At 39.0% G+C, this 16,891-nt stretch overlaps 1 protein-coding gene across 7 annotated transcripts in view; it reads left to right on the top strand.

Annotated features, from left to right (window-relative positions):
• NEO1 (neogenin 1) overlaps positions 1-16,891 on the top strand; it is a 236,349-nt gene that overhangs the window by 78,491 nt on the left and 140,967 nt on the right. For all 7 annotated transcript variants that reach the window (XM_063088928.1, XM_063088925.1, XM_063088927.1 and 4 more), the window contains one exon: positions 10,275-10,411. In XM_063088928.1, coding sequence (XP_062944998.1) covers positions 10,275-10,411 — 137 coding nt within the window. The remainder of the gene's footprint in view (positions 1-10,274; positions 10,412-16,891) is intronic.

Raw genomic sequence — 16,891 nt, 5'->3', positions numbered from 1 at the left:
ATTGTGTCCCCTGAGTTTTATGTGTTAGAACTTGGCCCCCACTGTGACTGGTAAGAGGGTGGGAAATCCTATTCTGGTAGTTGAAAGATGGAGCCTTGAAGAGGTGATTAGATTGTAGGACTGTACAGTAGTGAATGGATTAAAAATGGTGGTCAGGGGCATGGTTCTGAGGGCTTTAGAAGAAGAGAGAGGGGAGTATGTCTGCTCTCTCTGTTCCACCGTTTTCACAATATTTTACCCTGCTATCACAGAAGTCACCTCCAAAAAAAGCCTTCACCAGACATGTTCCCTGGACTTTGGACTTCCTAGCCTCTAAAACTGTAAGCAATACATTTTATTTTCTTTATAAATTACCCAGTTCCATGTATTTTGTTATAAGCCACAGAAATGGGCTAATACAGACTTCCACTTCCAGGAATATGGAGTAGATGTACTTTTCCCTGTTTCTTTTGCTAAATACAACTAAAGACCTTGGACATTACATATAAAATAAATATAAGAAGACTCTGAAAGGTAAAGTGAGGAAGATGATTGCCTAGGGACCTTAGGACCCAAGGAACAACATGATGGTTAGTTTCCTGGGATTTGTTTTGCTTCATATATCCCAGACTTGGAGCTGAAGCCAACAACTTGGCACATACAAGAAAAAACCCACCAAAAAGTGTGCTTTCTCTAGCCAAAGGACCAGGAAAGGGGCAGCCTAAAAAGACAAAAACTGTTAGACTATAATCCTCCATCCAGACAACACAGAAGAAACTGTGGCTACACCCTCACCATTCCCACAAAGGCCAAGTGGTGACCCTAAACTTCCACCCTCGCCAGGTTGTGATGAGGTGCCCAGTTCTGCCTGCTGGATGGTGTCAGAGGCTGAGTAGGGAGCCAAGGTTTTCATCCTACCAGGCATTTATGAGGCCCCTTTCCTGTGCCAGTGGAGAACTGATGGGGAGCTTTGACTTTCACTCCTCCAGCCGTAAGAGGCACGGACCCCTTTCCCTTTTCACGGGGCTGGTATCAAAGGAGGCCTAGTGGAGAGTCAGGACTTTACCACCATGTAGTAGCAGGGCCCTCCTCAGCAGACACCAAGGGAGGGAACAGTAATGAGGCACTCCTACTCCTCTTGGCTAGGGAGGTATCAGTGAAGGACGTATTTGCAGATAGCATGTTTGTCTATGTAGAAAATCGCTTTGTTACTGCCATAGTTAATCTTTTGCTGTTTAATTCTGTACCACTACAATAACTTTATAATCAAACTTCTGCTTCTAGTCTTTTCTCCTTTTCTTTCTTCACAAAATTTGATTGTGTCCTTTATCTGCTTAAAGCCATCCCTTTGGCCAAAAAAATAGGTCTCGTTAGCACACCAAGCTCTTCCAGACTGACCCCAAGCTGTGTAGGGACACACACCCACTCATGTCCAGCAACTCTGAGCTTAACTTGGGTCCATTGATCACACATGCTTTTTCACATATTGTTCCCTCTGATTATACCTTTGAATTTTGGAGTTCTAAAGGCTTGATTGTCTTTTTACTATGAGTGATGAAGAAGTTACATGAATTCTGAAAAGCAAATGGACATTGTTCCTCCCAGGCTTCTTTTAAAGGGAGCTGTATTAGTCTGTTGCTTATAACAAAATACTTGGAACTGGGTACTTTGTAAGAAAGTGAAATTTATTGCTTATAGTTTTGGAGCCTGGGAAGTCCACAGGGTAGTGAATACATCTGGAAAAAGGTCTTGGGTGGTGGTTTTACAGCAATGCAGTGGTCTCACATGGCAGAAAATGGTGGAGCAGAGAGAGCGCAAGAGAGAAACCTCATTCACTCTCCTTTTAAAGCCCTCCAAACCATGCCCCTGACCACCATTTTTAATTCATTCACTAGGCGTGGTCCTACAATCTAATCACCTCTCCAAGGCCCCACCGTTCAATTACCATGATAGGATTTCCCACCTTAAACAATTACGTGGGAATTAAGTATTGGGGGAACATTCAACCTAAGACAGGAGTAAAATCAACCTAATTAAGAAATATTGACTACTACTGTACTGGCACTCAGTTATGCCAAATATCAGGCATGGCAAGTATCAGGACTATTTTTAGTGTAATTATTAGATAAAAATTACTGTATATCACTTTCAAAAATACTGTACCAACTAGTGTTTCAAATTATGTTCATCTCAGCTGGGTATCATAAGTATATATTGCTGGTTTCTCATTTGTGAACATTTAAAATTTTCCATTTCTGAAGCTTAGTAGTGATTTTGTCCAAGTGTAAAATGTAGGATTTTAATTTTTGTAAAACTTTTATATTTTGTGAGGCACCAAAACCATGTCTTATCTATTTATTTTATCCCAGTCATTCTTGCCTATTCTATGTTATCTTGCTTCTCTGTTTGCATTGCATAAAGTTGAAATTTGAATGTATAATTGAGACATTTCAGATAGGAAGGTCGCTTGGTAAGGTTTAGTCATGACCTTTCAGGGTGGTATTTCTTGTAGAAGTCACCAAACCTGATCCTGGTTTTCAGCTTTCTGTATCCAGAAATTTAATCTTGTTTATCAGATTCAGGAAGACTAATTACCTAGACTTACAGTGTACTGAAATTTAAGCTTGAATAGCATTTTATTTACTTTTAGAATTAGGATTTATAAATGTGGTAGAGATTAGTCATTTCCTCTGATTTTTTTCCCCATAAGGAATTTGAAAAGCTAAATTATAAACACAATACTTTTTGTTGAGCATAGTTACAGACTGGAAATGTAACCATATTAAGATTTGGGAGAAAAATCTAGCCTACAAAAACCATTAGACATAGAACTTCAAAATAAAAATACACATATGTACATTTACTATTGTGTTTGGTACTGTATTTTGAATTTATGTCATCTATGCAAGTGACTTTCAGAGTGGCAGCTTTAATTATGCACTTGTCCCTAGAATTAATTGCATTCCTTGCTTTATGTCAGGTAACTTTGCATGTTTGATTTTGTTTGTATCTCTTCCAAAATTAACTGAACTTGTTCCCTTTATAAAAATTTGATCAGAGGGCCGAGCCCGTGGCGCACTTGGTAGAGTGCTCCGCTGGCAGCGCGGCGACACTCCCGCCGCGGGTTCGGATCCTATATAGGACTGACCGGTGCACTCACTGGCTGAGTGCCGGTCACAAAAAAACGACAAAAAAAAAAAAAAAATTGATCAGAATATTGATTTGTGATTTCTTTCTCAATGTTGTATGATTATTTTAGTTTCTCTTTAAATAGACTTAAATCACCCTGTAATGTTGGGTCTGTATTCACCAGCATTCTTGTTGATAATGGCATGATGGTGCGGCCACCACACCCAGGAAGTTGCGCTCTCTGGCAACTGTCCTTCTCTCTCCCTTACCTTCCTCTTTTCCTCCCTTTCCTAGTCAAGTCACCATAGGAAACTTTCAGTAGGCACTGTGATCCCATGACTTACTGTTCCTGATCTGACATTTTGCATTCTTTATTTTTTCTTTATATTATTAATTCAGTGTGGCATAGCTATGGTGGAGTGACTCTTAGATTGATTCCAAACTTCAAAATTACATAATTTGCAAAGAAAAACTGGCCAGAGTAGGGAGATAGGGATGGGCTGGGTGAAGTGAAATTGGTCACAAAAGTGATGTATCCCTTAGGGAATAACTCAAAGTATCAGAGACAATTCATTGTAACATTTGATTTGTATTTGTGGTATTTATGCATGTAAAATATAAGCAGAGCGGGGAGTCTGTTAAGAAATGTATTGTGCCTGACGCTACTTCCTTGGTTCCCGTTTTCTCACTGGCTAAGCGAAAAGGAATCAGTAGTATGCGGATCCTTAGTGTTCTCAGCACCACGCTCTCCCAAGTGAGCTAACTGGCCAGCCCTTCGTTTCTGAAGAGTATAAAGGAACACAGCGCCGGGGCTGCTGTTGACGCTGCCAGGATCCCGGAGGCTGGGGCTGCGTTGAAGGCGGCCAGCTGCCCTATTCAGGATTCAAGGTTTCAGGCCGGCATAAAAGAAGATTCCTGGGAGCGCCCGAGCCGCGCCGCGGGACCGAGTGAGCAGCCCGAGGCGGCGGCGGCCGAGAACAGGGACGGTGATGACGCAGAGGCAAAGAGGGAGCCGCCCGACCCGGCACAGCCCTGAATAGTGTGGTCGGAGAGTTCCCGAGTTCACTTGAACCTGCCAGAGAGCTGACTGTGGGCGGGCACTGGACTCAGTCCACGCCGGGGGGATTCAAAGGTGAATCATGTGCTACAGGCTCCTCCCCTGAGGAGCTCACGCTCTGGTGTGGGAGATAAGACAAGTAAACAAATAACCACGATACCAGGAGGAAGGTGATAAGTCCCGAGAAAGATCTACACAGTGCTACAAAGGCACCCGGAGCGACCGGTCATCTGCACCTAGCAGAAACCTGGTAGACTTCCTGGGCGAGGCAGTGTCGAGCAGGGTCTTGAAGGCCCAGATGATAGACGAGGGCTGCAGAAGACACGTCCCAGCCCAGCCCAGTGCACACAGAGCGGGGAGACGCCCGGCTAGGGAGGCGGAGATTCGACAGAAACCACACACCCTGTGGGGTCACCACTGCGTGATCCAACAGCCCGGGCCAGAGCGCATGGAACAGGGAGAAGTCCTGCACAGGAAGTGGAAGCTCAGCAGAGACCACACACCCTGCGCTACCACCCTGTGATCCGGCAGCCCAGCAGAGTCCAAGCTGACCAGAGAGGTGGCTCCCTGGAGAGGCCCAAGACCTGAGGCAACCACACACACAAGGCACTAGAGTCCAACTGAGCAGTCACGGAGGTAGCCATACCAAATTGGCAACCACAGCAACATCTTAGTCAGTCAATAGTCTCAAACCGGTGGACTGTGAAACCCCCTGCCACAATGAATAAACATCAAAAAAAAGATACCAGAAATACAAAAAATCAAGAAAGTACACCACCAGAAGTTAATAAATCTCAAACTCTAGATCCGATAGAACAAGAAGCCCTTGAAAAGACTGACAAGGAATTTCGAGTGATAATTCTAAGGAAACTGAATTAGATACAAGAAAACTCAGCTAGACATCATGATGAAACGAGGAAAAGTATACAGGACCTGAAAGAGGAAATATACAAGGAAATCAATGTCCTGAAAAAAAATGTAGCAGAACTTGTTGAACTGAAGAAGTTATTCAGCGAAATACAAAACACAACAGAGAGTTTAACCAGCAGGCTTGTGGAAGTTGAAGAGAGAACCTCTGAACTTGAAGATGGGCTGTTTGAAATAACACAAGCAGACAAAAAGAAAGAAAAAAGAATCAAAGACATTGAAGAAAATCTGAGAGAGATATCAGACAACCTCAAGCGCTCAAATATCCGAGTCATGGGTATCCCAGAAGGGGAGGAAAACAGAGATTGCATTGAAAACATATTCAGCAAAATAGTGGCAGAAAACTTCCCAGGTATAGGAAAAATCACAGATCTTCAGATCCAGGAAAAGGCCCTCTCCAAGACATGTTATAGTCAAATTGACAAAACTCAGAGACAAAGAGAGAATCTTAAAAGCTGCAAGAGAGAAGCATCAAATCACCTATAAGGAAGCCCCAATCAGGCTCACATCAGACTTTCCATCACAAACCCTAAAAGCTAGAAAGGAATGGGATGATATTTTCAAAATACTAAAAGACAAAGATTGCCAGCCAAGAATACTCTACCCTGCAAAGCTATCCTTCCAAATTGAAGGGAAAATAGTATATTTCTCAGACAGACAAAAACTGCGGGAGTTCACTACCACACCACTAGCCTTACAAGAAATCCTCAAGGGAGTACTGGGTTTGGTTCCTGAAAAATAAATACCACTGCCATAAAAACTCAAGAAAAATCAAAACCCACTAGTATAATAAAAATGGCATTCATGAAGAGAAAACAAACAAACAAAAAAGCTATCTACAACCTAAGGAACCAACAAACACAGAAACCAAACAGTAAATCAGAAAGCAAGGAACAAAAGAAATCTAAGACAACCAAACAACCAATAAAATGCTAGAAATAAATGAACACCTTTCAATAACAACTCTTAATGTAAAAGGCTTAAATTCCCCAATCAAAAGACACAGACTGGCTGATTGGATTAAAAAGGAGGACCCAACTATATGCTGCCTACAAGAGACCCACCTCACCCATAAAGATTCACACAGACTAAGAGTGAAAGGATGGAAAAAGATTTACCATGCAAACAGAAAAGAAAAACAAGCTGGAGTAGCTATTCTTATATCTGACAATATAGACTTTAAACTAAAAACCACAAAAAGAGACAATGAGGGACACTACTTAATGATAAAAGGACTGATCCATCAAGAAGACATAACAGTCATAAATATGTACGCACCCAATGTTGGAGCAGCCAGATTTATAAAACAAACTCTATTAGACCTAAAGAAGGAAATAGACACTAATACCATAATAGCAGGGGACCTGAACACCCCACTGTCAATATCAGACAGATCATCTAGGCAAAGAATCAGTAGAGAAACACAAGATCTAAACAATACTCTAGACCAGTTGGAATTGGCAGATATCTACAGAACATTCCAACCAACAAACTCAGAATATTCATTCTTCTCATCAGCACATGGATCATTCTCCAGGATAGATCACATATTAGGTCACAAATCAAGTCTCAATAAATTCAAAAAAATTGGAATTATCCCATGTATTTTCTCAGACCATAATGGATTAAAACCAGAAATTAATAACAAACGAAACTCTGAAAACTATACAAACACATGGAAATTAAACAGCATTCTACTTAATGACATATGGGTCCAAGAAGAAATCAAGCAGGAAATCAAAAAATGTATTGAAACTAATAAAAATAATGATACATCATACCAAAACCTGTGGGATACTGCAAAAGCAGTATTGAGGGGGAAATTTATTGCATTAAACGCTCACTTCAGAAGAATGGAAAGATGGCAAGTGAACAACTAACACTTCACCTTAAAGAACTAGAAAAACAAGAACAATCCAAACCTAAAGTTAGCAGACGGAAAGAAATCATTAAGATCAGAGCAGAACTTAATGAAATTGTAACCCAAAAAACAATACAAAATATCAATGAATCAAAAAGTTGGTTTTTTGAAAAGATAAATAAAATTGACAAACCATTAGCATGGCTAACAAAAAAAAGAAGGGAGAAGATTCAAATAACAAAAATTAGAAATGAAAAAGGCGATATTACAACTGATTCATCTGAAATACAAGGAATCATTCGAGACTACTATAAACAACTATACGCCAACAAATTTGAAAGTCTGGCGGAAATGGATAAATTTCTGGACACACACAAGCTCCTCAAAACTGAACCATGAAGACGTAGAAAGTTTGAACAGACCAATAACAATAAAGGAGATTGAAGCTGTTATCAGAAGGCTCCCAACAAAGAAAAGCCCAGGACCAGATGGATTCACAGCAGAATTTTACCAAACATTCAAAGAGAAATTGACACTGATTCTTTACAAACTATTCCAAAAGATTGAAACAGACGCAAATCTCCCAGACTCATTCTATGAAGCAAACATTATCCTGATACCAAAACCAGGTAAACATATAACCAAAAAAGAAAACTACAGGCCAATATCCTTCATGAATATAGATGCAAAAATCCTCACTAAAATACTAGCAAACAGAATACAGCAACACATATGTAAAATTATTCACCATGATCAAGTGGGATTCATCCCATGGATGCAAGGTTGGTTCAACATATGCAAATCAATAAATGTGATACACCATATTAATAAAGTCAAACACAAGGACCATATGATCATCTCTATAGATGCTGAAAAAGCATTTGATAAAGTTCAGCACTCATTCATGACAAAGACCCTCTATAAGTTAGGTATAGAGGGAAAGTATCTCAACATAATTAAAGCCATATATGCCAAACCCACTGCCAATATCATCCTGAATGGGGAAAAGCTGAAAGCTTTTCCTTTAAGAACAGGAACTAGACAAGGATGCCCACTCTCACCACTCCTATTCAACACAGTGATGGAAGTACTAGTCAGAGCAATCAGAGAAGAGAAGGAAATAAAGGGCATCCAGATTAGAAAAGATGAAGTCAGACTGTCCCTGTTTGCAGATGACATGATCCTATATATCGAACAGCCTAAAACCTCTACAAAAAAACTGTTGGAATTGATAAATGATTTCAGCACAGTAGCAGGATACAAAATCAACACACAAAAATCAGTAGCATTTCTTTTCTCCAATAGTGAACATGCAGAAAGAGAAATCAAGAAAGCCTGCCCATTTACAATAGCCACCAAAAAAATACAATACTTAGGAATTGAGTTAACCAAGGAGGTGAAAAATCTCTATAATGAGAACTACAAACCACTGCTGAGAGAGATTAGAGAGGATACAAGAAGATGGAAAGATATCCCATGCTCTTGGATTGGAAGAATCAACATTATGAAAATGTCCATACTACCCAAAGTGATATACAAATTCAATGCAATCCCTATCAAAATTCCAAAGACATTTTTCTCAGAAATGGAAAAAACTATCCAGACATTTATATGGAATAATAAAAGACCACGCGTAGCCAAAGCAATGCTGAGCAAAAAAAATAAAGCTGGAAGCATAACACTACCTGACTTTAAGCTATACTACAAAGCTATAATAACCAAAACAGTATGGTACTGGCATAAAAACAGACACACTGACCAATGGAATAGAATAGAGAATCCAGAAATCAACCCACACACTTACTGCCATCTGATCTTTGACAAAGGCACCAAGCCTATTCACTTGGGAAGGGACTGCCTCTTCAGCAAATGGTGCTGGGATAACTGGATATCCATATGCAGGAGAATGAAACTAGACCCATACCTCTCACCATATACTAAAATCAACTCAGAATGGATTAAGGATTTAAATATACACCCTGAAACAATAAAACTTCTTAAAGAAAACATAGGAGAAACACTTCAGGAAATAGGACTGGACACAGACTTCATGAATACGACCCCAAAAGCATGGGCAACCAAAGGAAAAATAAACAAATGGGATTATATCAAACTGAAAAGCTTCTGCACAGCAAAAGAAACAATTAACAGAGTTAAAAGACAACCAACAGAGTGGGAGAAAATGTTTGCAAAATATACATCTGACAAAGGATTAATATCCAGAATATATAAGGAACTCAAACAACTTTACAAGAAAAAAACAAGCAACCCAATTAAAAAATGGGCAAAAGAAGCTAAGTAGGCATTTCTCTAAGGAAGACATACAAATGGCCAACAGACATATGAAAAAATGCTCAACATCACTCAGCATCCGGGAAATGCAAATCAAAACCACACTGAGATACCATCTCACCCCAGTTAGGATGGCTAAAATCCAAAAGACTCTGAACGATAAATGCTGGCGAGGTTGCGGAGAAAAAGGAACTCTCATACATTGTTGGTGGGACCGCAAAATGGTGCAGCCTCTATGGAAAATGGTATGGAGGTTCCTCAAACAATTGCAGATAGATCTACTATACGACCCAGCCATCCCACTGTTGGGAATATACCCAGAGGAATGGAAATCATCAAGTCGAAGGTATACCTGTTCCCCAATGTTCATCGCAGCACTCTTTACAATAGCCAAGAGTTGGAACCAGCCCAAATGTCCATCATCGGATGAGTGGATACGGAAAATGTGGTACATCTACACAATGGAATACTACTCAGCTATAAAAACGAATGAAATACTGCCATTTGCAACAACATGGATGGACCTTGAGAGAATTATATTAAGTGAAACGAGTCAGGCACAGAAAGAGAAATATCACATGTTCTCACTTATTGGTGGGAGCTAAAAATAAATATATAAATTCACACACACACACACACACACACAGAAAAAAAAAACGGGGGGGAGGGGAAGAAGATAAAACAACCACAATTACTTGGAGTTGATACGACAAGCAAACAGAAAGGACATTGTTGGGTGGGATGGAGGAGAGGGAGGAGGGGGGGAGGTTTTGGTAAGGGGCAACAATAATCAACCACAATGTATATCGACAAAATAAAAGTTTAAAAAAAAAAAAAAAATATATATATATATATATATATATAAGCAGAGCAAATTGGACTAAATTAAATTCTGACAATTTCATGTTAGTCTCTGTATCTGTAGCAGTGTACATAATAATACTATTTAAGTGTTTTCTCTATTTTATGTATAGTGTTTCTCAGGTATTATTTTCCTAGTACTGAAATATATCATATTTTTTTATGCAGCTCTGAACGTTTGGTACTGCTAGCAGGTGGTAGTCTGGAGATCAGTGATGTCACTGAGGATGATGCTGGAACTTATTTTTGTATAGCTGATAATGGAAATGAGACAATTGACACTCAAGCAGAGCTTACCATACAAGGTACGCAAATATTTACCGTGTAAGTAAAAAATCCTGTGTACTTTCAGGGTCTTCTGATTATTTAACATTAATATGGGAGCGGTAATACAGCATAACAGTTAAAAGCCTAACTTTAAGACTATACTGCTTGGGTTCAAATTCTGGGTCTTATATTCCTAGCTATATGACTATAGGAAATTTACTTAACCTTTCTGTATTAGTCAGGGTTCTTCAGAGAGACAGAACCAATAGTATATGTATATAAATATATGAGAAGGGGTTTATTAGGGGAATTGGCTCACATGATTGCGAAGGCTGAGTCATCCCACTGTAGGCCATTTGCAAACTGAATACTGATACCGTGGCTCAGTCCAATTCTAAAAACCTCAGAACCAGGGAAGCTGATGGTGCTGTTGGTGTTAGTCCTGGAACCCAAATGCTGAAGAGTCTCAAGTTCTGAGGTCCACGGACAGGAGAGCAGAGTGTATCCCAGCTCCAGTGGACAAAGTGCAATTCTCTTTTCTCACCGATTTTGTTCTCTCCAGGCCCCAGCAGATTGGATGGTTCTTGCCCATATTGAGGTCAGATCTTTCCCACCTAGTCCACTCAGGCCCACATGCTAATCTCTTCTGGAAACACCCTTATAAACACATCCAAAAAGATAGCTTTACCAGGTTTCTAGGTATTCCTTAATCTAATCAAGCTGACACCTAGAATTAACTATCACACTTTTCTGAACCTCATTTTCCTCATCTGTAAAATGGAGATAATCAGAGTGCTTACCTGATTGAGATTGTTTTGAGTATTAAAAGAGGTAATACTTGTAAAACTCTTCCAATAGTGACTAGAATATGGTAAGATTTCAATGTTAGTTATTTTTGTTATTATTTATAGTAGTAGTAGTAGTGGTGGTGGTGGTGAGGGGGAGGGTGTGGTCTGGGGCGTCCGGATCTTGTCTCAGGATGCTTTCTTACAGAGACATCTCTTTTATCTGATGCAGAACCATGTCTCCCTTCCTTTGGGTGAATAGATCTCCCAGAAAGGAGTGCACTGTGGCTCTCACCGTAACTTGGTTTGATGATTTGATGTTTGTTTCTCTCTGTTCAGCTAATGCTGATAATCACTACAAGGATCGTTTTTCTTTCTTTTGTCTATACTCTCTCTTTTCCCCCTCATAGGTTCTCTGATTCAGAAGTGAGAGAAAATGAAGATGGCATGTACATGCAGTCTCTTCTTTATCCCCATCTCCCCTGCCACTCTTCCACATGGAAATGTACCCTCAGAGGAATATTTGCTCTCTCTCCTATGATTTGTTTTCACCCCAATTTATCTTTGTTTAAATAATTAGGATCTTCTCCATTAATTTCAGAGAAATCCAACACTGCTTAGATATGTAGAGGACTCTATTGGCTTGTGATATTCATTATCAACTTGTTCCAAATCATATTGTATTTGATAGAATACTTCATAATCTGTGGTTTGGGGTGGTTAGCAATACCTTAGTTTTATTTTATGTGAAAGTTTGTTTCTCTTGGTACATTTTGTGCATTTCAGAGTGGGAAGTAGGGTAGCTACATTCTCACTCCAGTAGTCACCAGAGGACTCAAATGTATTTTTTAGAGGAATTGGAGAGCAGACTGTTTGGGATTCAGTGCCGGTAAAGACATAGAGTACTTATGTTCTCTATCGCTATTTGTGGGTGGATTCATAATCTCTGAAAATCAAAAGAACGAGCTTTAGAGTTCTCATAACTTTTATGTCATTTGAGCTCAGTCAGTGTTCTTGGCTAGATAGGGCATAGCATTGTAGAATAATCAAGTTCTTTACCTCTACGTAGATGGGATTGGACAAATAAAATACTAGCAAACTTTATCTTACTTGGTCTCTGTGCCTCTCTTAATGGATATTTTCTCTTTTTTATTTTCTCCATTAATCAGATTCTTGCCTTCTTCTCTCTTCCATTTTTCTCCCTGGGCCTTAGTTTCCTCTACCTATCTTGTATCGTGGTTGTTAGGAGCCTCTTATGAGGTGCATAGTGTCTCCCATACTTCATAGCTGCTCCTTTTTTTCCTGTTTTTCTTCATGAGGACATTTGTCCATGTGGTTTCTTTCTTTTTTTCCTACGCTTTTATTTTTATTCATTGTATGAAATCTAATCTAGCTATCAACTGAATAAACTGCATTTTTTTTTTAAACTGCATTTTTTAGATACAAGATAATATGTATCTTATAATTTGTACCCAGTTACATCTGAGCCTGGATAAAGTATATTTTACGTGAATGTATTCTAGAAAACTTAGAAGAGTAAGGGATTCCAGTTATTAAAAATTACGACAAACCTTAACTCTTCATTGATTTGCTTGCCTCACATTTCTGAACTGGATTAGGAGTGTTTGAAATTGAGCAAAAGTTCTACAGCTTTGACAAAGAAAATAGTTTCCATTTCCTGTCAAATTAGTCCCAGCTGTTGACTCCTTTACCCAAAATCAACTCTGAAGAAACGAGAGAGAGAAGGAAAGAGGGAGACTGAAGGCTCTCTTGAACCTGTATGTGCTGATGGGCGAGTGGGTTGTGATGTGGGTATGGGGGTGTTGGCTGCATCCTGGGACTAAGGAGTTCGAGACGTGGTAATGAGAAAATAGGTTGGAATAAGGTCAGGTTCTATTGTTGTTTCTCACTGGTGTTGCCTTGAGATTGTCTTTGCTTGTCCCTTCACCACAGAAATGAGCAGCGATGGTTCATACATCAATGTGCATTCAAAAAATCTGCTGGACCTTTGATGGCATTGATGTAAACAGGTATGGCCTGACTAGCTGCCCTTAAGGGGTCATTTTTCTACCTCTTCTCCTCACCCTCTCCAAACTACCGGATTGGTAGATTTCAATCTAATAAAAGTCTCTGTTCACAGTCCTGCTTCTCCCTAAGAGCTTAAATGTGAAACCCTGACCAGTACTGTTGCCTGTGGAATGTCCAGCAAACTGTAGTAAACAGTAGTGGTTCTGAGATCCCTGGGGCTCTTTGCTCTGGAGCCCATCTCCCCTTTTCTTAGGTTCACCAGCTCAGATACAATTATGGTCTGGCCTGTAGCCCTTTTACCATACATATTACCAGACAAGCATTACTTTATAGCCAAATTAGTCACCAGAATAGTACAGTTACTCTCAAAGGCAACTAAGTAAATAACATATACTGTCTCATGGAGAATAATGGGAAAAGATTGATCAAGAACTTAATATAAATGTGATAAATGTATTTAAGGAGTTAAGGAAGATATTAACAATATAATGCAAGAACAAGACCAAGTAGAAATATTATGTATGAAAATGCAGTAAAAATAAAGAATAAACCAGTCTGGATGATAGTTTAAGGCTGATGAACAAACTCATGAGTTGGAAGATGACACTGAGGAATTCTCAGAGAATGTAGAATTAAGTGGTAAAGACAGAGAACACATGAGTAAAATCCAAGAAGTAGGAAAGGTAGATGTAGAAGGGCTTCTTTCCAGATAAGTAAGAATCTTAGGGATGAAAAAAAGGAAGAGGGAAATACATATTTGAAGAAATAATTAAGATAAATTTCTCAGAATTAAAGACTTGTAAAAGGCCCTAGACTGAGAAGGCTTATAGATTACTAAATAGGTGAGAGAAGGAATGACCCACCCTTATACCCATTCGCAGTAACATATAATAATATCACAGACAAGAAATTCTGAAAGCTTCTAGTGAGAAAGAACAGATCACCTGCAAAAGGATAAGAACTGGATTGCATCTAGTATTGATTTGAGAAATCTGATGTCAAGAAACAGTGGAGTAATGTTTTTAAAGTGCTATTGGAAAAGGACCTTGAATCCACATAGAATTTTTATATGCATCCAAAATGTGAGGCATAATAAAAATTCTCATCATGTAAGACCTCAGAAGGTTAGCTATACAAGGACACACCAAAACCACTTTTGGAATAAACATTCAAATAAGAAGAGATATATCCAGGAATTGCTGCAAGAGGTATGGGAATTTTAAAACATAGCCCCCAAATGCTTTGGCCATCCCCTCAGTGGGTGATGGGGTTTATGTCCTTTGCCCTTGGCTTGGAGGTAGTTGGATTAATAGCATATGGCGAAGTGATATGTGTGACTTCTGAAGGTGATAAAAAGTCATGCAGATTCCTCCTGTTTCTCTTGAAACATAATAGGGAAAATAGATAAACAATAGGGAAAAGAGTCTCTTCAGTAAATGGTGCTGGGAAAACTGGCTAGCCACATGCAGAAGAATGAAACTGGACACTTATCTCATACCATATACAAAATTTAACTCAATATGGATTAAAGACTTAAACATAATACCTGAAACTATAAAATTACTAGAGGACAGGGTAAAAGCTTCTTGACATTTGTTTTGGCAAAGATTTTTCAGATATGACCCCTAAAGCACAGGCAACAAAAGGAAAAATAGACGAATGAGATTGCATTGAATTGAAAATCTTCTGCACAGCAAAGGAGACAATCAACAGTGAAGAAACAACCTATGGCATAGGAGAAAATATTTGCAGGCCATATATCTGATGAGGAGTAAATATCCAAAATATATAAGGAACTAAAAAAATTCAATAGTAAGAAAACAGCCTGATGTGAAAAATAGGTAAAGGACCTGAAAAGACATTTCTCAGAAAGAGACATACAGATGGCCAATAGGTATATGAAATGCTCAGCATCACTAATCATCAGGGAAATGCAAGTTAAAACCATAGTGAGATATCACCTCACACCTGTTAGGATGGCTACATATTATAAAAAAAACAAGAGACAAGTGTTAGCAAGGATGTGGAACAAAGGGGAACCCTTGTATACTGTTGGTGGGAACGTAAATTGGTATAGTCATTATGGAAAACAGTATGAGGTTCCTCAAAAAATTAAAAACAGAACTACCATATGATCCAGCAATCCTACTTTTGGATGTATGAGGGCTTTTCAAAAAGTTCGTGGAAAATGGATATTATGAAAAAAACTGTGCATGGATCCCAAATTTTTTTTGCACCAAAATAAACTTTTACTAACTTGTTATAACGTATCTGAACAAGATCTAGTTTGAGGCACTAAGAAGGTTAATACATCAGTTTGAAAAGAGCCCTTATAACAGCAACATGAATTCTGCTAAAGTTGAAGCAAGAACAAACATCAAATTTATGGTGAAGCTTGGGTAAGAAGAATGGTGACATCATTGATGCTTTACAAAAAGTTGATGGGGACAGTGCCCAAAGAAATCAGCAGCTTACAAATGAATAACTCATTTTAGGAAGAGACAAGAAGATGTTGAAGATGAAGCCCGTGGTGGCAGACCATCCACATCAATTTGTGAGGAAGAAATTAATCTTGTTTCTGCCCTAGTTGAAGAGGACCTACAATTAACAGTAGAAACAGTGGCCAACACCATGGACATTTCAATTGGTTCAGCTTACACAATTCTGAAATATTGCAGTTGAGCAAACTTTCTGCTTGATGGGTGCCAAAACTGTTGTGCCCGTATCAGCTGCAGACAAGAGCAGAGGTTTCATTGGAAATTTTAAACAAGTAGGATTAAGACCCTGAAGCATTTCTTAAAAAAATTGTACCAGGAGATGAAACATGGCTTTACCAGTATGATCCTGACAACAAAGCACAGTCAAAGCAATGGCTACCAAGAAGTGTAAGTGGTCCAGTTAAAGCAAAAGTGGACTGGTCAAGAGCAAAGGTCATGGCAACAGTTTTTTGGGATGCTCAAGACATTTTGCTTGTTGACTTTCAGGAGAGCCAAAGAACAATAACATCTACTTATTATGAGAGTGTTTGGAGAAAGCAAGCCAAAGGCTTAGCAGAAAAACATCTAGGAAAGCTTCACCGGAGAGTCCTTCACCACAGCAATGCTCCTGCTCATTGCTGTCATGAAACAAGGGCAATTTTGCAAGAGTTTCAGTGGAAAATCATCAGGTATCCATCTTACAGTCCTGATTTGGCTCCTTTTAACTCTTTTTGTTCCTAATCTTAAAAATTATTTAAAAGGTGCTCATTTTTCTTCTGTTAATAATGTAATAAAGACTGCATTGACATGGTTAAATTGCTGGGACCCTCAGTTCGTTAGGGATGGACTAAATGGCTGGTATCATTGCCTACAAAAGTGTCTTGAACTTGATGGAGCTTATGTTGAGGAGGAAAGTTTATATTTTTTATTTTTGTCTTTTAATTCCATTTTTTATGAACTTTTTGAAGTCCCCTTGTATATCCAAAGGAAATGAAATCGGTATTTTGAAGAGATATCTACACTTCCATGTTCATTGCAGCATTATTCACAATAGCCAAGACATGGAATCAACCTAAGAGTTCATCAGTGGATGAATGGATAAAGAAAATGTAGTGTATGTACACAGTGGAATACTGTTCACCCTTAAGAAAGAAGGGAATCCTGTTATTTGCAGCAACATGAATGAACCTTGAGGATATTACAGTAAGTGAAGTAAGCCAAGTACAGA

The sequence above is a fragment of the Cynocephalus volans genome, chromosome 3 (genome assembly GCF_027409185.1).
Source record: "Cynocephalus volans isolate mCynVol1 chromosome 3, mCynVol1.pri, whole genome shotgun sequence".
Taxonomy (NCBI): Eukaryota; Metazoa; Chordata; class Mammalia; order Dermoptera; family Cynocephalidae; genus Cynocephalus; species Cynocephalus volans.
Note: the sequence above shows the minus strand (reverse complement) of the source record. Positions and strands in the feature narration are given on the sequence as shown.